Here is a 24,655-nt window from a genome sequence, read left to right as displayed (position 1 = left end):
GCACTTGTTGTAAGTCGCTCTGGATAAGAGCGTCTGCTAAGAACCTATAATGTAATGTAATGTAATGTAAGTATTTGATGCATTCTTGGCTGTCTCTCCTCCTAGTGTTCTCTTTCCTGTTTTCTCTTCTTCCTCCATCTCCCATCACCCTTTCTCTCTGTCCTCTGCTGCACACTCTATGCTCTCTTCCTTCCATATTCACCCCTCTCTCACCTGCTGTCCCATTATCCCCAACTCTCGCCCTTGTCCCTACACTCTATCCCTCCTTCTCCTTCTCTTTCTTGTAACTTCCACCCCCTCTACCCTCCTCTCTTTCTTTTTCCTAGGCAGGTAGGATTACAGGGTATATCAGCTGTCTGTTTATATTAATGACAGATACTGTAGTTAGATAGGCACACACAGGAGCACATACGATTTACATTATGTACAGATACCAAGAAAGTTGAGAGAAAACATTTTGAATAAATATTTAACTTGTTCAGATTCGACATAAAACATCAGATAAATAATAATTCCCTCTGAGTTACCTGTTCCAAGTTAGGCTTTGGCTGGGCCTTGCTAGTATGCCAACAATTAGCCAACAATGTCCTCTAAGCAGATTGTAGGACACAGCTTAATTTTGCAGGTGGAAAGATGAGCTAATGGGCTTCTGTGGCCACTGCTGCATAAGAAACCTCTAGATCAGGGGTGCACAACTCCAGTCCTGGAGGACCTGTTTGTGTGAGGGTTTTTGCTTCAACGAGTTACCTTAGTTTTAGTTTTCTGACAGCTCTATAAACAATGCTGGTTCTCTCAGGTACTCGAGCACAGTAAAATCTCTCAGATACACTTGCGGCTGTAGCTGGTGCTTAAGCAAATGTCAGATCAAGATATGATTGAGCTAATTAAATGATTAAGAGCAGAAGCTGGCACAAAATCTTGAAATGGATCAGACCATGGCACCCTAGATACCTATCGAGTACCTACAGTTTTTACGAATAAGAGATGGGTCTCTCCTTTCCAGAATCCAAATAAAATTAGATAATAAACAAATTGCAGGGAAATGTGCTCATTGTTGTCTCATAACATAAGCTTTTCGGAAGGTATATGTCACGTGTATGTTTGAAGGGGCAGAGGAGTATGCGTTTCTGGTTAGCAGGGAGTGTGAAAGATGGTGTTGTATAGCCCAACACATCCCTAAGAATGACACTACCCACACTATCGTCACAGCATAGCTGTGGTGATTGGGTGAGGTGTTGGAAGGGTGGTGGTGTGAGTGGGTGACGGATCAGACAAGGACTGTCTTAAAAGCTTTACATTTACGTATTAAAGTTGCCTTATGTTGTTGGAAGCAGGGCTAAGCACTACGATATTATTCTAAAAAAGATTCACGGTTTTAGCCTTTTTATAAAGAGACCAAACGTAAATACTGTACGTTTAGGTGGTAATCTGACTCAGCTACTGCATATCTCTTTTAAAAAATTGAAGTTTACTTTGGCTTCTGATGATAGAGGTGATATTTGTAGACAAATAGTTGTTCAATAGTTGTTCAAGTGAAATCTTTTCCGTGTGACGAAACCAAATTGTACTGCATTGGATTCCGCTTGAAACTGAAAATAGATAGAGATTTCAAATATAATGCCTCAAAAACCATTATAGACATTAGACATTAATATTTTCAATCAATGATTTCAATTCAATTTCACAGTTCAATTCAATATTTGCGTGACGTGCTCTTGGCTGATCTCTGGGTGTCCTGTGTCTCTTCGGGTACTATAGTAATAAAACATTTCTTTAATGGACTTCAGAATCGTTTTTATGCCTTTTGAGGGGAGGGGGAGAAAAACAAACTCTTATTTGCCCCAACAATGCTTCCTTTGGTGTTTGTGGAGAGGTGTTGACAAATAGAGAACTGATGCATTCCTATGGTCGCAGAGGGCAAGTTTGCCAAGATCAAATTATGCTGTCTGTTTCTCAAAGGTGATAATCTTAAGACTAGATATTTGACAGTGGAAATGGAAATTATTTACAGGGGTACCTTGTGCCTAAAAATTTTGGAAACCACTGCAATAGAGAGTAGTGGCAATGTTCAGCTTTACACTATGTCCTCTTCTCTATTGCTGCCTCTCACGCTTATGCTTCCTTCCCAATCCCTGTCTTTATTCAGCTTCACCCCCCTCTCTTTCCTTGTCTCTTTATCATCTTTCCATCTTTGTCTCTCCCAGCCTATGTTTCAATGAGTATAGCAACAAATAGGATTCAAGGCCTCCATCCAACAGTCATGATGTTAACCTCAGAGTTTAGCGTATCCAGGGTGTGGTTTTAATTTGAGACATAAAGAACAGTGGACACATAAACTTATAAACACACAGGCACACAGACAGAAATACACACACACACACACACATACATGCATGGACCTGCACACACACACACACACACACACACGTGCACATCTACATATTTCAGAGGAGCATATACACCCGTCTTGATACTGCAAAGTTCCAGAACACTGCACTTTGTTCAACTTAAACAGTCTGTTATTTAAAGTTACGTAACGTGTAATGTTCTGGCCTTTCTCACATCTGAGGGTTCTGACAAATCTTGAAAATAATTTGAAATAGTGAGAAGGAGTGATGGAGATGGACAGCAAAGAGGAAGAACTTTTAAAGAGGAGTTTTCCTGTGGGAGGTGTTTTAAGAGATGGAAATTGAGGTCAGGGAACTTATAGGGTCAGTGTCAGTGTAAACGGAGATGGCCTTGGTTGTATGTCTGTGGGTACGCTACTCATGAGCTAGCGTGAATTTTTAAAATGGAGACCCAGGTGGAAAAAGGAGGAATTATGGGTAGAGAAGGGTGGGGAGAGGTGGGCATAGGTGGGGGGGGCGGTGGTTGGGGAGGAGGGGGGTGTAGTGTCAGATTGTCTCCATTGGAAAGAATGGCGGAAATGATCAGTGAGTGATATTGGTGTCTCTACTTTCTAGGCTGTAACAACAGTTCACTTCACAGGACAAACACTGACAACACCACAGTATCAACTAAACGCCATCCCTCCTCCATTCTTCATTCTAATTCAGTGCTGTTATTGGTCTAGCCTCTAAGCTTTTGGAGACCGTATATCCAATAGGTTAAAGAAATGTTACTCATAGTTAAAGTGTAGCAGTGTGGCAAAGCAAGCATGGTCCTAGGACTTCTGACCAGACAGTGGCACGTTTGGTAGGCAGGTGGTAGTACTATTCACCAAAGTACTTAAATTAAACATAAACAGCAACATTTATCAGCAGAAAAATTTCAGTGAATTTAGCCTTAAATGCCGCAAACTTTCTTTTATAGCCAAGACAGCAGCATTTGCAGATTTATTTTTGAAAGGTAGGGTGATTTAAGTAACACAAGTAGCAACTACTATTGTTTAAATTATTGATTTCCTGTTGCGCCTGAAGTGTGAGGTAAGATCCGTTTCAACTGACTCCATTTGCCTTGTGTGCATTTAAACCAGTTATTTATAGCCAGGATTTTTATTGTCACTAACATAATCCTTTAATGGGCACAGTGTTTGTTTCCATTAGGCAAATCACACAAGTGTGGGAATTGGCATTTACAGTTGCATTAAATTTAGACTAATAATATGAAATATATGTGGCTATGTAAATGGAGTATGTGTACAAATTTCAATTGTGAAAGCCTGAGCAAATGAACGTGGCCTGTGGTCAAACTGACCTTAAAATGAGGTCAGATTTTATACCACTGCTCTGAGGTATTCTAAAATGAGACTGAATTTGCTGCACATCCAATATTAGATTTGGCGCAGCAAGCAGTGTGCTCATCTTGGTGTGCCCCGCCTCACCAGAGCAGTGTCCACAGAGCGCTACAGCTCTGTGGTGTGGGGATGGCCGGTTTAAGCAGCCACACCTGCCCTGGGTCAAGCTAATTATACCTGGCCAATTGGATAATTGGTAAAGAATTAGATAATTGGCCAGGCTAATTGGACCCAGGAACAGAAGTGGCTGCACCTGTGCGTAGTGAGGTAATCACTGCGCACAGCTTAAATCTGCCATCCCCACCCACACAGGGGAGCCTTCTCTGTCATGACAGGGTTTACATCTGCTCATTTGGCTGTACCATCTTGCCAAACCCTTGCAAATAAATGTGGACTGCTTGAACATCATCTCCCTGTGTCTCTGTGCTGGAGGGCCCCAAGAAAATCCACTTCGGTGGCCTGTGGCAGGCGTGTTTGTCACAAGCTCCCACTTACAAGGTTAGGAAACCTGGACTTCACCCTTCCTGTCCTATATTACAAATTATGTTTCTGCAGGCAGGAAGTGCCAGTTGTTTCCAGGAAGTAGGAAGGAGGAACCAGGACGGAGAGAAAGTGTCATTATTCTCCCTGCATGAGCTGCCTAAAGGACCTTGGAATCAATCTGGTTAATCGGTTACATTTTTCCTTTTTAGTGGCAGTCCCCATTCTGAATGACAGCAGTCACGTTAGCAACCATAGGACATTTTTATCATAATTATTATGATGATGATTATTATTATTAATGGGAAATATCTGTGAAATGCTGTGATAGTCATATTACTGAATATACCACATAATATGTAATGCATCAGTTACCAGACAGTACAAAATGTACGTCTGAGAGAGTGTGGCGGTTATCTTTTCTGTCTGCGCCAATGGGTCTGGCTGCCGTGGCAACAGAGGACATGGCTGGAAGTCAGCAGGCTTTTTATCCTAGCCACTCAACAGGAATCTTGCTGTGACAGACAAAGGCAAAGATGGACAGAGTTGAGCATCAATGTAACTTGGGCCTTATCCCTTCACAGTGGGGTGATGCGGATGGAAAGGGAAATAGAGGTTGGAACTACCTACTGAGCACTGATGGTGAAGCATGAAGGACAAAATGACACTGGCTCCACATATAAATCAAGCCAGACTACTAAAGCTGATTACAACGTGAAGGAGAACCTGAAGGTAACTGGGTAATAAGGGACGTTAAAGAATTCAGAGCCCAACAATGAAATATTAGCTCACAGATATTTCTGATCAATGCTTTACTATTCTAAGATGCAAACACATGAAAATCCTTCTGAATAAGAATGGGATGGTGTGTGTAGTGGCCAGTGTGTCTCTGTGTGCACGGGGGTGAGGAGTCACAGTTACACTGTTTTAGGCCATGGCTGATAGACAAAGTGCGAGTGTGTCCGTGTACACACACCTACAAGCAATTATGCTTAAATGTACAGCTTAGAGGGACCGGAAGTTACAGTTGGAAAGAACTTTCAAACGTTTATTTACAACCTCCATCTGACAACAGAGAAAGTGCTCGGACACTTTGACAGAAACAGAAAGAGTGACAGAAAAATGACAGCCAATCTCCCTGAGCTTCACAGATGGCCGTAATAGTAAAATAGAGGCAGAACAAACCAAAAGAGGAAACGGACACACTCTTGATTTTACTCAGAAAAAAACAGACTTACACCGAGGACAAAAATACACACACATCTGTACAAGGAAAGACTTGTGCAAGCAGGTGGAAGTGCAATGGAAAACCCCAAAACTTTAGTTCCCTTTAATATATCAAGTGGTTCCTACTGTCTGATTTAAAAAAAAAAAAAAAAAAAAAAAAAAAAAAAAAACACCTTAAAGGGTAATACTAGGGCAGTAAAGGTCATGTTATCTTCTCAGAAAAGTGAACTTTCACCATGCATAAACTACCTTCCCAGATGACAGGGCCCAGAGCTTTGAAGATTGAATACAAGGTCACATTGAGGTTTATATGCCGTTTATGAAAACACTTAACAGATTGTGGGAAGGCTTTAATGCTAATCAAAAGCCGCACATCAGAATTGTATTCACACAATATGGGATGTTTAAGAAATTATTCTTATTGCATTTTCTTTCTTTTAAGATGAAATCTTTAGATGGGTTTTAAGAGAAAGATTTTTAAAGCTGAACTCTGTGTTTTTGCATGGATCTGTCCATCTGGATTACAGGGAACTGAAGGGAGAGGCCTTGCATCGTGATACTAAGATGGTACATGTTCAGAATTAAATATCAATATTTAATGTTCAATGTTTAAAATAAAAAGGTACTGAACACAGGTTTTTTTCCTCAGTATTTGTCACTGTAACCTTGCAATAACTTGAGAAAATTGTCACAATGGCACTGAAATGGAATGAAAGCACTGTTAGAAATGGCAGGCTACTTAGAGGTGACAAACTCAACAATTTTAACACCACACCGCTAGACTTTCATACAGTATAGACATTAACTATTTAAATTAGGGTACCAAAGATTGTTCTCTGAGGAAATTATCAGCCCATTACAGAGTCACTGATCTTACAGAAAATGAAATTCATATTTCTGAGAAATCAAATCACAAAGTATTGGATTATTTAACCAAAAGTAAAATTTCCTGGAACGGTTTCACAATCTTTAGTGTAAGAAAAAATTGACGCAACTGGAAAGGATTTCCCAAGATGGACTCTGAACTCTAGTTGAGAAAAATGCCTGGTAAATTAAAACTCTTTACTTTGCTTGTGTATTAATTAAAACAACCTTTGGTGCACTAGGTTCAGATAGACGCAGCAACTACTCTTAACACAAATTTTTCCACGTCACTATGAGGTCATGGAGAAAACAGTAATGCTCAGCGTGACCATACTGGGAGCCTCTCTGATTATGCTGGGACTGCTTCCTGTGAGCCACATTAAAGCTGTCCGCCAGCAGGGACGTTGGTCGAAACATGATGGGGAATGAAAACGGTGGCAAGCTGGAGGTAAGTATCTCCCTCCCTCATCCCATGGTCCCTCCGCTCTGCACAACCTCCTCTTGTGTCATTCATCACCAAACTTGAACTCCTCCAGCTCCTGATGCAGTGCAGCACCACCCCCTCTTCAACCACCCCCGTCCCCTGTCCAAAATATTCACATAAACCCACCCACAGCCGCAAACACATACACAATGACCATCTGTCTTAGACAAGGTTCCACTCCCACCAGAATACTCATATTACAATAATCATAAAAATACTGTACACAGATATGGAAAAAAGAAGGTGGAAGTCTCCATGGAAGACACCATGGTGATGGCTTTGAGGAAGAATCTCTTCCTCTAGAGTCATGTGACTGGTGCAGAGAGGGGGCATGGTGCTCTTTGTCTTTTTGAGGCCACATGGAGTCTGTGTGTGTGTGTGTGTGTATGTATGCATGTATGTATGTGCACACGTATGTATGCGTGTGTATGCGTGCGTACACGTGTGTGTGTGTGTCTGCGTGTTTGTGTGAGTGTGTGTTGTGCCTCTAGTGTTTGGAGTTCGGAGCTGGCTGCCCAGCTTCGCGCTCGCCCACTTCCTCCTCCTCTTCCTCGCCAACCAGGAAGTCCTCAGGAGGCCAGCGCAGCTCACCGCTTTCCACCTCCCCCTCTGTGGGCTCCACCACGATGGAGGGCAGTCTATCCTTCAGCTTACAGCATCGCTCAAAGTCTGAGGGGTCCGGAAAGATCTGTCAGACAAACAGACAGATAGACAGACATGTTCAGGGATGTACTCCATGTGTGCAGAAACACCTTTCCTGAAAATTAATCATTTCTAATGAAAAAAACAGAGTGTTTAAAACAATGTTGGTAGATAGCATTCATCCATTTAGCAGCGACTTTCAGCTGGAATAATTTATCATGCTAATGTGCAGGGCAACAGATGATTCACAGGGAGAAGCTCACAGGTTTGGAAAAAACAGATGATCTTGCATTCTTGGATGGCACTACCATCTAAACAGTTGAATGCACTGGCCTGCCGGTGAACTGGGTTGCATTTAGAATCCAGGATCACTAAAAGTACCCGAATGCATGCAGAACAGTGCAGGAGCCAGCTAACGATCCCATGAAGTCCCCATTATAATGCCCTGTATCTCAGGCCAGTCTACCTCTCCCCATCTCACGAGAAGAGGAAAATTACACAGCTTTTCTTAGACTCCCTCCTCATTGTAGTCTGAGAACAGTACATTTTGCTGTTGTCAGACTATTTTTAGCGCGTCTCGGTGCACGACGGAGAAGGAGAAAGGAAAGAGAGAGATGCAAGACTGCAGTCTGGGCTGATGGCCCATGCTAAGCTGGCATACCCCTGGATGCCCAGAGCAGAAAGAAGGAGAGAGAGAGAGAGAGAGAGACATCTTGTGTGGTCTGAGTCGATGTTAGATGCCTCACAACAGTCTGTGTGAAGGTTGGCACACGCTCGCACGACCGGCCCTTCCCCCGGAGCACACGCTACCGCACGCACTGGGGAGGAGGACGCAGACCCTGGCTGCATGGCCTTGCCCCAGGACACCAGCAGCAGACATGAGTCACGCAGCCCAGTTCCCGGACCAATAGCAGCAGTGTCACATGAACGGAGCTGCACAACCAATGCGCCTCCAATCCACCACCTCTGTCTACCTGAAGACCTTGCTGACGAAATGTACAAAACACAATCAATTATCCACTTAAAAAGCTGGACTTTTTAATAGGACACTTAAGGCGTGCACTTAAAGTAAAAATAGCACAGCAGTGCCAGTCCCAGAACAATTCTAATCCATAGATACTCTAATGCAGAAAACATAATGTTATGACATTCAATTGCATCTTCCACACAGGAGTTGAAATCCTAAACCGTAATTAACTGCTTATAAAACTGTTCTAGTCCTCTACCAATGCTAGAACAGTGCAGCCAGATTGACTGCTTTCTCTAAACAGTCACAATGCTTCAGAGGGAGCTTGCGCTTCATACAGGCTAAAGGTTCCTACCCATTGTCATTCACCCTCCCAGCCTCCTCAGGGAGGAAGAGCCAATAAAAATGGCCTGGCAGCGTGAGACGAAGTGGAAGTGGCCGGCACTTACAGCCACTCACACAGCTGTGGTGAGGCAGACCGGAGACCTTGAGCAAGAGCTGAGTGACAGAAAGGTGCCCTGGTGCCAAGTACCCCCCCGTGGTTGAGTGAGGCAGGACACAGCTGGGGTGTGAGAAGAATGGAGGTGGTGCCAGCTCAACGGACTGCAGTGGAGCTCACTAGACATCTACTTCCACTCACACACACACACACACCATACATATGCTCTCAAAAGACAGCATGCAGCAGTAGCTGGTTCCAGAAACTTCTTCAGACAGTGTCACAAATTCCAGGAGAGAGCCCCTCCTCTTCCCAATAGCAGAAAATTCCACTAGACGATCTCCCGGCCATTAAAATGGGCCATGCCAGAAAACTAGCACAGAACACTAAAAATATTTGTGTGTCTTGAAATAACATCGCCAAGATGAAATGACACTCGGAAAACAGACCTTTGGAACTTGGCCTAAGGCCCTCTTAGAGAAGCAGGGGGCCGGAGTAGCCGAGCTCCCCAGGGACAACAGCTGGAGTAGCAGGATGAGACAGACAGGGCCCCCTCCCTTCTCTGGCTTTTCTCTGAGAACATTGTACAGCTCAGACTCCCACACCACAAAAACCAGTGGACTGCTTGACCAGACACCACGATGGAGCCCTGGGACGATGGCAGGTGAAAGAAAATAAGTAATAAAAACACCATATATAGTCTGAGACTGAAATAACTGCAGAGAGGCTTTCATGAGAAGAGTTGATGCGTTGGCATCAGAATGTGTTTGTCTGCCATGGCTTTGATACAGTAATGGAAAGTCCACAGTGAATGGGGAATAAAGTATAGTTTATAAATCTGGCTAGGAGAGATTCCTTTCTTAAAGGTTTGTCTGAGTTGCATATAAGCAAATGTCACAATGTCTGTAATACTGCAATGTAAAGCAATACTGTATTATAAAGAAATTAATATACTATAATAAATGAACTAAAATGTGGTGTATCGGGAGGGAAGTGAAACCTGACTGAGGTGAGATCACGCACCCACAGTTGTGGATTTGGCTTTTCCCATGGACAATGCCTTACACACTCACATACGCACGTATGCATGCGCACACACGCACACATGCGCACACAGTGCAGTGGGACTGCACCTGGTAGGAGGGCCGGTCTTCACTGGGACTGTGATGCAGGTCCTCCATAGGGGTGCTGGTCATCACCTGGTTCATCTCTTGACCAGTCACAAACATAGAGCTGGAAGAATAATGAGGAGAAAGGAGGGAGTTTCTGGCATTAACAACACAGTATAACACTGGCACAACCTGGGGGAGAGAAAGTGATGAAAACTAAGGAAAATAATATCGGTACACATTCATGTAAATGTATTACATATTGTATTTCTTTTTTCCCCTCCCTATTGCATTCTAATGTTCTTAGTTTTCTTCAAATATGACATCCTCTGCTTACCCTATAACACCCCTACTACAGCCTGCAGTACTTAAAAGGCCTACAATAGACTGGGAAGAAATAAGAGTCAGAGAACAGGGGCAACTTGTGAGCCTGACAAGCTCAAAATTCACTCTGCCCTCCATTAACTTCCCAGCTTACCCAGACTCCCCAACATAAGTCAATACACAGCACAGCCCAGTGGCAGGCATACCCCAAGTATGTGAAGGGAAAACACTACGACTCTGGTTTACCCGCGCAGAACACAGGCAGAAGCAAAGATGCAGCACAAGCGGGCCTATGTTCATGATCCTCTCAGTGCCACTAAGAATTTACAGGAAAAATATAAAAGCAGACAGCGGGATGTGGAAAGATTCCCAATAAATCTCCTCTTGATTTACACAGGACTATTTTTAACCCCAGTGGAAGGGGGAAAATGCAGAGAGAGAGAGGGGGGGGGGGGGTGCGAGGGAGGGAGGGAGAGAGGGAGGGGGGGAGGATAGAAAGGAGAAAAGCATAAAAGAGAAAGAAAGGGGTAAAGAGCAGTTTGCCAGCAAGACCTGTAAAACAGTGTGCAAGCACACAACATTGTGTTCTGGTTTCACATAAACATCCTGCTCTATTAAGAATAACGATTCCACCAAAATAAGCTAAGGGGGTCACTGTGCCAGAGGACTGTACCACATGTTCAGCTGGCACAGCTAGACTGCAGGGGCAAGCCAGAAGTCATTGGTGCAAGATGAGGCACTTGGCAGACTCAAATCCTCACTCCTTCTATGATTGACAACCACAGTTTAATTGGGGGCCCTGTCCTCTCATAGACCAACAATATACCACCACAGGGAATGCCAGAGATCACCTTCAAAGGCACACAAAATACATAAGCTATTCGGGTGAGCTTAGATATGCCATACTTCTTTTCCTGTGTCTTGGTGAAAGCATATTGATATGCAAATTAGTAAACCATGTTCTCGATAAAATATTCCAGTTGAAGGACTGAAATTAAGCTGTCTTTAAGTGTCCTTATTTGTGACTACACCAGATTAAAATCATGCGATAAATTCTAAACAAGTCAATTTGGGTTTATGGACATGCATGTTTCGGACAAAAACCTGACGACGCTCTATGATTGCATAAAATGAGTGCACATAATATTTCGGCTTGCTTCTCCAGAAAGCTGCAACATTGGTTGGTTTAATGCAACTATTAAGTCACAATCTGGTTGCTGTTGTGCGCCCCGCTACAGACACAAGCTGAATATTATCTCTCCACTTCCACTCCTGCTGAGAAAATGATAGAAACCCCCAATCCCACTTTTCAAACCACACGAAATGACAAATAATTCTCATCGTTTAGATTATGCATTGCCTACGTCTCGTTGTCATTAAATAGGCTATGACAAACCATAGTGGAAGAAAAAGTATTTTTTGTTGTGACGAGCGATGACCAGGATTCCCTCCATTCATAAAGCGAAAACACTCGGAAATGGAAACGTGCGTTATAGGTTTTAATCAAAATAGCACAATTACATTCTGAGCTAATAGCTCAAAATTTGAAGGAACTCCTCTCCCAATAGCCTACCTATGCCCATCGACGAGACGCCAACAAACGCGTTTTACCCCCATGATAAAATGTGGTCCTTCACGTGTACGGGAAGGACTTTATTGTAACAGTTTCCCAAAAACAATAATGGTATCCTTAATAATATGTAAGCTTTTAAGGGGCTGGCATATTAACTATCTGAAAACATGCTGCTTAATTAGCTACTGTTTACCAGAATAGAAAAGAATTAACCCATCATTATCGAAAATGCGACGTCCATCTCTCAGTTCATTGGGATATAATTGTCTGCATATTGTGAAGTACAAATATAACGTATTACTAATTTCGGAGACAGTCAGTAAAATCAGCATACTGACAATCATTAAACAAATTATTTGTAATAGACATAATGGTGTCTTATACATTAGACATGTGTTTATTGCACAAATTGATTCAAAATGGGTCGACATAAAACGCACAGATCAGCAAGCGGCAAAACGTCAGCGCAGACTTACCAGTGAAATTGAGGACAATATACAGACATTAGATCACACCTGAGGTCGGACAAAAGCACCCCGGAAATTACAGTTTCTTGAAAAATTCCGTCTCCACATGCAATCGGCCACCGCGATTAGTTGGTTGGCTAATCTTGAACAGACGTGAACAAGGCTATACACACACAATTGGAAATGATGCTCTACAACTGATGCTCTACAACGGTCACCTCCCGAATCCTACTTACAAATTCAAAAGACTCAATGGCCAACCTGGAATTTATAGTAAGGGGCGTGCCCTACTGATACAGCCCTCCCTTTCGCGAGCAAGGCTGAAAATTTTTCAATGGTAACAAACGCACAACATGTCTGCTCAGGCGCACGGGTAGCCAATCACAGCTTGCAACACCCCGATTCATTCAGAAAAAAAGGGAGCCAGCATTTCATTGTTCATTCATTCACGTTTAGCCGCAACATGCGGAGAACGTTGTTGAACTGCATGTCTGCGACAGATCTCGTCTGCTTGCACTGCACTAAAAGAGAATAGTAATTAAATGGATTTAAAATTGTGCATTATAAAATCACAACATCCACATCAACAGCGATTGCAATAACAGCAGTAAACATCAACATGAATCAAATGTATTATCAGAGCCAAACATATCGACATCCAGCAGGGTGGTGCAGCTGGAAAATATGAATCAAATGTATTATCAGAGCCAAACATCCAGACATCCAGCAGGGTGGTGCAGCTGAAAAATATGAAGAGCCCCCCCCCCCCAAAAAAAAGGTAACCGAAGGATTATGCTGAAACCATTAATTCACACAGCTTCTCTTATCACTGTTATGCGGATGATACAGAACTATTCTTCACTTTCCGTTCCTCTGCCATACAGATCAATGAGAGAATATCTGCCTGCCTGGCCAACATCTCAACATGGATGACCAGGCATCACCTGAAGCTCAACCTCAACAAGACAGAAGCTGCTGTTCATCCCTTACAAGACCTTCCTACTACGGAGCCCTCATTTAGTGTTTGTGGCACCACAGTGACTGCTTCTCGCACTGATAAGAGCCTGGGCGTGGTCCTGGATGACCAGCTGGACCTCCAGGAGCACATCAAGCAATAACACGGTCCTGCAGATTCCTCCTGTACAACATTAGGGGGATCTGACCAAACCTGGCCACATACTCCACCCAGCTACTTGTCCAGGCTATGGTGATCTCCCATCTTGACAACTGCAACTCCCTCCTTGCAAGCCTGCCAGCCTGTGCCATACAGCCACTGCAGATGATTCAGAATGCTGCTGCCCGACTTGTCTTCAACCTTCCTACATTCTCACTCCACTCCACTGGCTACCGGTCGCCGCCAGATCGGGTTCAAAGTCTTGATCCTTGCCTACGCTGCAGCCAACAGGACAGTCCCCACCTACCTACAGGACACGATTCAATCCTACACGCCAGCTCAACCACTCCGCTCTGCTGCAGACTGAGCTATTTAGCGCCATCTGTCTACTGTGCAGAGGCACAGTGGTTTTTCTCCCTTATCCAAACACACGCATGTACATGGGTGTACACACACAGGGATATGTGAGCACAAAAGCGGTTTTGGGGTAAAGTATTTGTTTATATAAGTTTATAACATGGTATGATACTCATTTGCCACACAGTGTCACAAAATCATGTCATATTTAATTTTGTCATTAAAAAGTACAGAAAATGCAATGTTTTTGTTCAGTCAGTGTTTTCATGTGTTCAAACAGATGTATCATTGTTCAAATACTTGGATGTCCCATATTGCTCATACAACAATATTTGCCAGGTCATCTTGGAGAATCCGTGCTTGTAACATTGATAGCATTGAGCTTAATTTAGAATCTTTTCAATCTATTGTAGTAGCTTTTATTTTTTGTGAATGAACTTACACCTCACATATAATCGATACATTCCTATTAGCTTATTTTTCACCACCTTAAGTTTGAGAATAGTGGCATCTAGTCGTTCATCTGGAAAAAATGTTGTTTTCAGTGAAACACATTATATGGCCAAAAGTATGTGGACACCTGACCTCCAACTCATCCAAAATTATAGGCATTAACATGGAGTTGAGGTTCTCTGAAGTGTATACAGCAAGGGAGTGCTTTGGACAGGAAGTTGTCATCTAGATTTACGTGAAAACAAATGCAACAATTCACCCATCTGCATAAAATATAACTGTTTTCCTTTCTATTGTTAATTCTATTTTTTTCTTGGGGGGCGGGGGTGGGGGAGTGCGGGTGATTCCTCCTGCCTCCAGTACAGACCACAATTCACTTAACTGAAATTGAAGCATACACCTTCAGTTTTCATCAAAAATCAATTGTTTCAATTTTGACTGAATGTCAAGTGGTTAGAAAAAGAACATTATCCAACATTAAATAATTACACATCTCGTGTTTTCAATGCAACCGTTTTCATTGGATGTTACACCTCCTGTCTGTAATTATGAACAACAATGTCCTCATTTTGAACTGGTGTGTCAGTAGACGTGACCCTTCACCTTTGTTGAATCAGGCGGTCATTTTGTCCACCACAGCTGTACATAGCCAAATGGATGACAGAAACGCTTTTGCATAATGGCATTTACACAATGCAACAGATTGGCATTAATATATGTGGGTGTGAAGCAGTTTAACCAGCTAGATGGTGAATTTAATACAGAATACTGCAGCATAAAGCTGTACAGAGCTCGGATGAAGTCAGGATTAGATTCTGAACAGTGGCATTAAGCATGAAATGAAATATCAAGGCAGAAACTAAATGTACTATCGGTCTTTGGGGCCAGCTGTGCGTGTCTCATTTAGAGATGCCAACTCAACACCTCTAAAACATTCTCCAGCAAAACACAGAGGTGAAATGATACACTTTATTATATTTTGATCCTCAACATAAGCAAATGGAAAAACAAAGAGAAACAAATACAAACAGTAAAATGGTAACCCTCTTCTCTTGGCAGTAAAATGACACTACAGCCATTTCCTCAGGTAGGGTTGCTGGAGCTTCAATTTCCCATCATCTCCCTATTCATGCTATTAGGTTTAAAAAAAATAAATAAAAAAAGGCTTTAATTTCTAATATCAGTCATTCCAGAAGTGGAAGCCACAGCACCGGCTGTACTCATATACACTCAATTCACCTTCCATTTATGCGAGAGGGTATTTATATACAAGGCAATTTGACAGGCGGCACTATAAAGCATTAGCTTTTGCTATGGAGCTTTCCACCATTTCTTTCAGTTCTCTCTGTTCAGCTTCATCCTCCTGTAGTTTCTCCTTGTAGAGCCTCTCCCACCTTTTGTGCTGATCCTCTAAGGAGTTCTGAAAGCAGGACAAAGACAATCCCTTATACAGAATAAATAACTGATGATAAGGTAATATCAGCTATCGTTAATTATAATCATATGGATAAGAGCCGCAGTTTCAGGTCAATGCCTCAAGAGACCCAGAAGTTGAAAGCACTGCTGGAACATCTGAAAGATAATGCACCTCATAGCCTATTAGCAGTGATTTACAGTCATAAATGTACATTAGGATAAGGGACTTGCCTCCACGATGGACAGGTGGTTGGTTGCTGTAGTGAACACATTGTAGAGATTGTTTGCCACAGTCCTGCGCTTCTCATTGGTCTCTAGCAGGACCAGGTGATACCTGAATGATGAGACAAACCAATTTTTCATGTCAACAGGAGAAACACGAACAAGTCAGGTAGCAGAAACCACCTCTTACTTTCTTCCTCCTTCACAGACTCTGGGGAAAAACAAGCTGTTCAATTATCCATCAACTGTCATTGAATCATAATGAAAACACTGCATCAGCTGCCACAAGCCCAAAAATTCCTTGCTGTGAATGGAGCATCTCGCCGTTCAGTAAGAACACGTGCAGTTTGAGCGCGTTGCGTGAAGGGAGGGCGGACTCACTGCTGCTGCACTGCCTTGAGCTCCTTCACGGCGTTGTCGTAGCCTTCGGTAACCCTCTTCTCCAAGAGTCTCTTGTTGTTCTCCATCGACTCCAGATCTTTGGCCCATTTCTCCTCATCACGAGCACTCTCCTGGAGACCACACGACAGCAGTGAGCCTACCGCCACAAAAATAGCTGCCATCCGCCGGACTGCCTTCCGCGCGCACACTGCTGCCAGTAATTTTGTGGAGCTCGCCCCACTGTAGTTGTATAGCGTGAACACTAGCAACATCACCTGTCCCTGCTGACCGATAATGGCATCGCCAGTACATACACCAAAGTAAAACATCCCTTAAAGTGGATCTGCCCTCACACCATTGCTCATGCCACAAAAGTTATCAGGCGGGACATAAAAGCGGCGGATAGACGTTACAGGACGCGAGAACCAACTTGCCTGCATGTCGTATTCTAGCTGCTCATCAATTCTTCTGATTTCCTCTTTCAGCTGCTTTATGTCATTAGCCTTGTCCGCAATGTTGGACGTCAGCTTTGTAAAAAAGGAAAAAGACACGTACAAAAATCGTTATTTTAAATGGAGATGGCTCGTACAATCTGGAGGAATAATGACCCATTCTCACTCTTCAGTGAAAAATACAGAAATGCCTCGATACCTGTTCCACAGCCTCCTCCAGACTTAACTTCTTGTTGGCGAGTCTACTTAGCTCCTCGTCAATGTGAGAAATCATATCCCTGAGAGGATTCTAGAAAAGAGAACCGCGCGTCACACTTCAAATCGGTACGGGAAAACATCAGAGAAGCGATGCGAGAACGCAGGAACGTACCTGAATCTGAACTTTGTATTGCGCTGTCATGGATGGCCCGTAGTCTGTGGCGGCTTTGATCTCGAAATCCCGCCCACAGGCATTTTCAGCAGATGCGGGGATAAGCTTCAGTTTACGTGCAAGCTTGTGGTATTCTCCAAGCTTTACTTCAACCTGTAGAGGTAAACAAAACGGCCTTTTCATGGACAACCTCCTATTTACCTGAAGTGCACTTTTGTGCTTTAGATCATCAACTGCCATATACCAATATATGGTAAAGCCAGCATGTTGCCAGAAACTTCTATAAGCATCTAATTGCACAAACTGGCCAATTTCAAACACATTAAAACAGAAATAAATTGCAAAGGACACCAGAAAGAATCTCAAATTCTAGCTCTGCTCACCTGTCAGTGCTTCATGCAGTTGGGACCTCTCGTTTACTTATTTAATGAAGGAACAAGCAACTGAAGGACACCCGAGAGAGAGACTAATTTCATCCAATCAGATTTATTTTCTGTAAACTGTGCTCAGGCAGGGCTGGTAGTTCCCTGGGTTTTGACCCACCAGTTAGGTAGTCCAGAGAGAATAACAGGTAGTACCGGGTGTCAGGACTTCAGATTTGTCCTTCCCTGGTAAACCAGCAGAGGGCATCATAAACCGTAACTGATAGTGGACATAAGGACAGTTAAAAGCCATGTTGTTTTAGCTAACCATGCAACCAAACAGGGTGATTTCTTCTTCAAGTAAAAGTGAGAAATGTAAGAGGATCTTCAGAGGAATGACTTTCAGCTGTCTTAGTAAAAAAAAAAAACACTATACTGACTTTGAGAAGCCAAAATGAGCAAAAACGTGATTGGCAAGCCACCCTTCGTCCCTATGTGCCACTCACCCTCTCCTTGGCCTTGGCCAGCACGATCTCTTCGTTCCACATGTGCTGCTCGGCCTCCTCCTGGCTCTTGCTCAGGGTGTTGATGGTGTGCTGGAGCTCGTTTCTCTCCCGGTTGATCCTCTCGATGTCCGCGGGCGAAAACTTCTGGTTCACCAGTATGTGCTGGAGCCTGGCTTGCTCCTGCTTCAGAGTTTCTATCTGAAGACCTGACATCAGGAAGCATTAAGAGTTTTAATGTCACTTCTTAAAGCTAAATCCGAGCAATACAAAGGAGAAAAACCGCATAAAAAAAATAATGTCCAGTAACTTTTTTGGCTGTTGACTAGTAAGGGCTCCCTAACAATGGGAATTTGTACAGTCACAGCAGAAGCTGGCTCACCTGTGGCCTCCAGCTCCTCGGCTATTTCTGCCGCTTTGTTCTCAAAGTTAGATTTGAAGGCCTCTGTTTTACTGAGATAATCTCTCATTTTCTGTTGATCTGTCTGAAACTTGAGCTTCTCAGTCCTTTTGGCCATTAACCGATCCTGTGAGACGCAAAAGGAAAATGGCGACCGGTTTGTCTGGAGGTCGCTTACATCATCGGACAGCACGTATGACAGTATGGATACTCAAAAACGCACATCATAAAACCGTGGCTATCATCAGCCAAATCGGCATGAAGACCAGTACAGTACAAAGCCACTCATGATCAAGCTCTTTTTCTGCATAATTCTAGACAGTCTAACACTAATAATATCTCTACATACAATTGTATTCATTTACTGTCATTTAAAATCGTCCAACAGGGTTCCGACTCATTTTAGGAAATATTTTTCCAGGACTTTTCAAGGACAATTTCCATGGCTTATAATAAGTATTGTGCATTTCACAGCACAAATAACACAAAAGTCAATGCATGCAATTAATTGCTAGTCAATGCTGTAATGATTCAAGAAAGAAATCTATCCTCTACAGTACGTAAAGCCCACAGAAACCATAAACAGACACACAGACCTGTTGGCTCTCTTTCTCAAGTCTCTCAACCTCCTCAGTCAGAATACTGTGTTTCTCAGCCATAGATTCCAGAAGGGCTTCATCCACATTATAAAGTTTCTCTGCAGAAAAACCAAAGGAAATCGTGTCATTTCGCGAGTTCCGGGTTTAAGGTCGGCTGGAACCTATGACGGGGCTTCTTACTCAGTCTAGTGAGGTATTCCTGATCCTCCTCTTCAAAGGTGTCTGCACCTTGCATGAAACGGTCGTAGGTCTCAGAGGTGTACTCAAGAAACAGCTGGGGGAAAAAAAAAAGAAACAACAGCGATGCAAATTCCTTTCTAGGGCCACACAATGGGCGATACGAGGCTTTCCGATGCTAGAAGGGAGCACAAACGAGGAGCAGTACCTTGTTGAATTCGACTCCATCCTCAATCTCAGAGCTACCGTCAGAAATATCGGAAAAGAGAAGGTCTTGTTCTCTCATGGAGTTGAAGAGCTGAAAGGGAATTCAGGCAATTAGGGAATTCTTTACGCTAAACGAAGGCACACTGCTGCGGGAAGGTCAGCTGTATTCACACCCACCCACACTTACTGAAGCTGACTTACCTTCACAGTATCAATAAGCCACACCAGAGCCCCGAGGATCTGTGGCCAGGTATGAGGGGCTCCGACTGAATACATGGAACTTTTTGAGAGGGCAAACGGATACCTGCAGAGGAATGCAAAGCAGACGCCAGGTCAGACGGGAGGTGGGCTGGAGTCATTTATCTTCAAAACCATACTCTTAATGTAAATTTGTTCACCGTTTATTGTGGGGTTGCCTCCAGGTATTAAAAGCCGAAGCGCTGCACCTCCGGAATTCGGTAAAAATAAATAAAACCTCAGACTAGGAGTGGGCAGTAAACTTCATTCAAGATTATGCTAATTTGTCAAATTACTTTTGGTCCCCTAAAACAGAGGGACAACATATAAAAAAGGCTGTAATTCCTACATCGATCAGCCAGTATGGAGGTAAGTGCCTTCAAATTAAAGCTGATGGCCTCATACTCTTTGTTTCATTTCAAATCCAATGGAATCCAGAGGCTGTATACATACATATACAGCCATATTCTAGCTACGCGACAGTTAAATACTAAATACGCAAGAATATTTTCCACAGACATATAATCTATTTTCAAATCTAAAACGGCCCCGTGCCGGAATTCTGGCAGTGCTGGAGAACTTTAAGCCCCGAGTTGTTTTGTGTCGGTACACAGACACAATCTTATGTTGATCCTTTCAATAAATGAGCGCTATCGAAATGTGGCATTCTGTAGCCATGTTTTCACCAGATCAGGTGTAGGCTATACCACGTGAACACCATGGCTCACCGCTCCATGCGGCTACTACTAACCCTCTGAGTCACTTCCCCATCCACTAACCATTTTCCGGGAGGAAACCCTGCATTGCACCACATTTAAATCTAGTTTGTTCTTAATATACCCCAAGTCTTTGAGCATTCGGGGAATCTCCTCCTCTATTTTGGATGTCGGCAACTGGAAGGTGGGATCCAGGAGGCTGTAAATGAACCCAAAGATCTTCAGGAACTCCTTGGTGGACGGGGACTGGAGGCACTTAACTGACACTGTGCCAGGGAAGCCCTTCTCTGAAAGAAACTGGAGAAAACGAGGGGGAATAAGACCCGGGTTGGTACCATACACAAGAGAAGTAAGCCGAATACATATCTGAAGTTTAAAAGCCAGGATTCTGCCAAGTGTCGCAAAAAACCTCTTTGTGAAGTTGCCACACCGAAAGCACAAACCTGGCAACCACCGAGGTCACAATACCTTACCTCACACAGGTCTTTTATGCATTGCTGGACAAATTGTTTGTCGTGAAGGGGTCGGGGGTCCTTGATCTTCTCAGCCCCTCCAAATGTACCTATACTGCTGTTACGAGGCATGCCAGTCCCACTGGCCCTAAAAATAAAAAACATGTGATGTGGCATTGCTATTAATGGTTATGCCACAAATAAGTTAAAACGAGGTATTCCGCACTTGCATTACATTGCTTGTATGCTATCAAGTAATGAATAATATCTTTGCATGAATAATTTAGCTATACATTAGAATGTCAACACTGATGTCAACAATTCAACATACATACAGGAAAATTCCATTTGAATGAAAAGTTAATCAACATTTTTTATTTCAATATAAATCCCTTGCATTTCCAAAGCATGGAAAACTCCTCTGTTTGTTTTAAGTTTTACTAAAGTTAAGGAAGAATGGAAATTCCGGGGGGGGGGGGGGGGGGGGGGGGGGGGGGGGGGGGGGGGGGTATCAATAACCACATTTGTCTGGCTTTATTGGCTGATGGTGACAGCAATACAGTGTATTTATTATCATCTGATAAAGATAATACTGGACAAACTAAGTGCTGTACAATTAAAGTTAATCATATAGATACATGTTCTGCACTCGTGCTGGCTCTAACTTGCCAACTTAAATTATGCAAAAACAGCCCTCTGTTTATACACAAAACGTAGATGTGCATCAATTCTCTGCTTCTTGAAATGATATGCACTTGACATTTTGTAACGGACCTTAAAACCCACCTCTTTCCAAAAAAGCTTGTCCGTCTCTCGGATGTACCAGACTGAGGTTTTGGAATGTTCAGCTTTCCGAAGCCAGAGTCTTTGCTTCATGAAGAAAACAAACGCGTTTGGTGAAACAGCTGACTGTGCTTATATGCGCAAATGGCTGTTCAGAAATTATTAAAGCAGAACTAACATCAATACAGTTACCTTTGTGGAGTGGCATTGACCATACTTGTTCGGTTGTCAGCCACTCTCAGTGGCAGCACGGACAGTCTACTGCTGGACGCTCGGCTCATTCTCCTCCTATCAAAAACAAATAGACAAATAGCTAGCCAGCCAACACATCACATCAATACTAACGTTAAAAAATAGCTTGCCAGTCAACTAGATAGCCACGCTAGAACCGTGGTATGCGGTCACTGAAAGTTACCTTTTTCGTGTATAAGCCTAGGTAAAACAAATTACTTTGGCTAGCTAGACCTTATAAGCAAGAGAAATTAAAAACCTGACGTTATCACCATCTGAGTAACAAATTGCCAATTGGGTACTACCAGCTAGCATGAACAATATAACGCTAGGGAAAGTTCTAGACTACACTCATTTAGAAAGATCAAGCCATGCCTTCTTATTGTTTTAGTAATTTAGCTATCTAGATAGTACTTCGAGCTCAACAAAAAAGAGTGTCGTTAACTAGGTATTAGCTACATAGCTACTTCCCTAACATTAGCTAAGTTAGCTTAGATGATAACTTGGCCTCCACAACCTTGCGAACTTACTTCTAATTAGTACCACCATTATATTTTACTCGTGCTACTTCTACTAAATTGTAAGAAAATATTAATTATAAGAACGTCATATATTTTCATAACCAAATGATCAAAACATTAAAATACGTTTTAAATAGACATTACCTTTTGTACAAGCTTGCTTTCGGGTAAACGCCACCTTCTCTCTTTGCTTTTCAGAATTCAAAAATTCCGCCAACCAGAAGCAACGGTTTAGCGACCACACAAGTAGGGCGTGTCTGTGACGCCGGTACTAGGAAATCACATTCATGTAACCATTTTCCCGATTCACGTTTTGTAACGATTAGGCTATATAAAAAAGTCACACCAGTTTTCAATCTCCAAGACATTGTTAAAATAGTGAAAAGATACCGAACAGTGAAAACGACCTACGAATTCGCGTCATTTTTGAAATAAGACTGTAGTTCGTTTTTGTCTTATGAGAAACGAGATATGGATACATTTCCTACCATAAGCATACTAGCTGTTATGGAACCGTTTAGCTGTCACTGACTGCACTCCTCAATAAGTCATTAAAACTAAATCTAGGCATGCATTAACAGTACTGATATTAAAATGAGGCCTAGAACAAACAATACTGGCTATCTTAGCTCCGCAAAGATTGATCTTAAAATAGCTATTTTAAATTCGGTCTTTGAACAACAAAGCACCGCTGATAAATTGTTACATTACCGATAAAAAAGTAGACGTAATATGTTTAACTGAGACATGGCAGAAACCTGAAGAATTTATTAATTTAGCTACGGGAGGCGACTCCCACCGGGGTATTCATTGAAAAACCCCGCTCCTCTGACCGTGGAGTAGTAGTAGTTGTTTTACACCGCGGTAATATCAAAATGAATGCTGTTGCCATACCAAGTCCCTCATCGTTTGAATGTCTTGTCGTGATATTATCCGGTCCTCAACCTCTGTATATTGCAGTAATCTACCGCCCGCCAAAACCTTCAGCTGTATTTCTCTGAGTTCTCATCATTACTGACCAGTGTCTGTGCTATGTCATCAAATGTATTGATTTTAACATTCATGTTGATTCTGCTGAATGCAATTTTACTACGGATTTCTTATCCCTGCTAGACTGTTTTGACATTAAACATGTCAATTTCCCCACACATAACAAGGGACAATAGATCTGGTATGCTTCTGTGATGTAACTCCCTCTAAACTCACTGGCAGCGATCTTCCCATTTCTGATCACAAAATGATGTTGTTTGAAATGTTCATACCTCTGTCCCTGAACAACACCAAATGTATTATTGCCTTCAGAAATGTATAAAAACATCAGCCCTGACTTAATGATTTAAAAGGAACTTTTAAATGAATGTCCTGTTCCCAACCCCGTCTCCACCCCTACTGATGAGCTAGTCTCTCACTGTAATGACCTATCTACAATCACTTGCCCCTCTTAAATTTCACACTGTTTCCTTCACTAGTACACTCCTGAATTACAATTGAAGTCCAATGGCCATCGCTTAGAACGTCTGACAAAGAGAACTGGTCTAGTTGTTCATGCTGAGGCCTATTCTGAACATCTAACAAATTACAAAAAATGCCATCTCAGCTGCCAGATCTTCTTACTACGCCAGCATCATTCACATAAGTAATGGCAATTCAAAAGTTATTTTCTCTACTGTTAACAAATTGTTGCAGCCCCCTGACAATTTTCCACTCTGCATTTCTACTGATCTTTGCAATAAATTCCTTCTTTCATACTAAAGTTGATGCAATCCACCAACAACTCCTCCTTACAAGGACTGAACATATGTCCTCTCTCTCACTTTGGAGCTAGCTCAGACAGGTTCTCTCTCTCAGTTCCTCCCCATCAATGATTCCAATATATCTGAAGTCATTTTAAAATGCAGGTCAACCACATGTCAGCTAGACCCACTTCCCACCTCACTAATCAAATCTCGCCTCCCTGCCCTCCTTCCCCTGTTGCTGTCCCCTGTCAACTCCTCTCTCACCGCTGGCACTGTACCTAGTAGCACTGTACCAGCAGTCACACCTATTCGTAAAAAACAGGAGCTGACCCTGAAAACTTACACAACTCCAGACCCATTTCAAATTTGCCCTTTTTAGCCAAAACACTGGAGTTGCCATTCAGCTTCAGGACCATCATTCCACCAAACAGTTACTTGAACCTTTTCAATCTGGTTTTCGCACAAAACATAGCACAGAGACAGCCTTGGTGAAAGTTATCAATGATCTTCTCATGCAGCTGACAACAACCTCTTAAACATCTTAGTGCTACTGGGTCTGAGTGCTGCTTTTGACACAGTCTGTCACTAAATTCTGCTTGAACCCTTGGCTAGTCTTGGTATCACCCATCTTGCACTTTTCTGGCTGAACTCACT

At 42.7% G+C, this 24,655-nt stretch overlaps 2 protein-coding genes across 3 annotated transcripts; both read right to left on the bottom strand.

Moving 5' to 3' along the window:
• Positions 1-5,246: 5,246 nt before the first annotated feature.
• On the bottom strand, positions 5,247-12,571 carry LOC118230884 (protein LBH-like). The gene is made up of 3 exons (XM_035424307.1): positions 12,322-12,571; positions 9,973-10,072; positions 5,247-7,479 (listed from the first exon to the last, which is right to left on the bottom strand). The coding sequence occupies exons 1-3, from the start codon at positions 12,348-12,350 to the stop codon at positions 7,279-7,281; spliced, it is 330 nt and encodes a 109-aa protein (XP_035280198.1). The 5' UTR covers positions 12,351-12,571; the 3' UTR covers positions 5,247-7,278.
• A 2,620-nt stretch (positions 12,572-15,191) lies between these two features.
• On the bottom strand, positions 15,192-22,775 carry ndc80 (NDC80 kinetochore complex component). 2 transcript variants are annotated; one of them, XM_035420788.1, is made up of 17 exons: positions 22,754-22,775; positions 21,706-21,801; positions 21,517-21,600; positions 20,752-20,878; positions 20,403-20,575; positions 19,527-19,629; positions 19,327-19,416; positions 19,122-19,215; positions 18,939-19,039; positions 18,325-18,469; positions 17,946-18,151; positions 17,078-17,230; positions 16,907-16,996; positions 16,690-16,782; positions 16,256-16,386; positions 15,884-15,986; positions 15,192-15,656 (listed from the first exon to the last, which is right to left on the bottom strand). In XM_035420788.1, the coding sequence occupies exons 2-17, from the start codon at positions 21,792-21,794 to the stop codon at positions 15,528-15,530; spliced, it is 1,911 nt and encodes a 636-aa protein (XP_035276679.1). In that variant the 5' UTR covers positions 21,795-21,801; positions 22,754-22,775; the 3' UTR covers positions 15,192-15,527. The 2 variants fall into 2 exon arrangements, with proteins under 2 accessions (XP_035276679.1, XP_035276678.1); XM_035420787.1 differs by lacking the exon at positions 22,754-22,775 and adding an exon at positions 22,410-22,643.
• Between the last annotated feature and the right edge of the window lie 1,880 nt (positions 22,776-24,655).

This window comes from Anguilla anguilla, chromosome 6 (assembly GCF_013347855.1).
Source record: "Anguilla anguilla isolate fAngAng1 chromosome 6, fAngAng1.pri, whole genome shotgun sequence".
Classification (NCBI taxonomy): Eukaryota; Metazoa; Chordata; class Actinopteri; order Anguilliformes; family Anguillidae; genus Anguilla; species Anguilla anguilla.
Note: the sequence above shows the minus strand (reverse complement) of the source record. Positions and strands in the feature narration are given on the sequence as shown.

Excerpts from the sequence above, each read along its gene's own strand:
- LOC118230884 (XM_035424307.1), bottom strand. The coding sequence starts at position 12,350 with ATGTCTGTATATTGTCCTCAATTTCACTG. Across the intron at positions 10,073-12,321 it reads TATTGTCCTCAATTTCACTG|CTCTATGTTTGTGACTGGTC; the intron begins GTAAGTCTGCGC and ends TTATTCTTCCAG. Across the intron at positions 7,480-9,972 it reads AAGACCGGCCCTCCTACCAG|ATCTTTCCGGACCCCTCAGA; the intron begins GTGCAGTCCCAC and ends TTTGTCTGACAG.
- ndc80 (XM_035420788.1), bottom strand. The coding sequence starts at position 21,794 with ATGAGCCGAGCGTCCAGCAGTAGACTGTCCGTGCTGCCACTGAGAGTG. Across the intron at positions 19,630-20,402 it reads CGAATGCTCAAAGACTTGGG|GTATCCGTTTGCCCTCTCAA; the intron begins GTATATTAAGAA and ends ATTCCTCTGCAG. Across the intron at positions 15,987-16,255 it reads CTCAAGGCAGTGCAGCAGCA|GTATCACCTGGTCCTGCTAG; the intron begins GTGAGTCCGCCC and ends CTCATCATTCAG.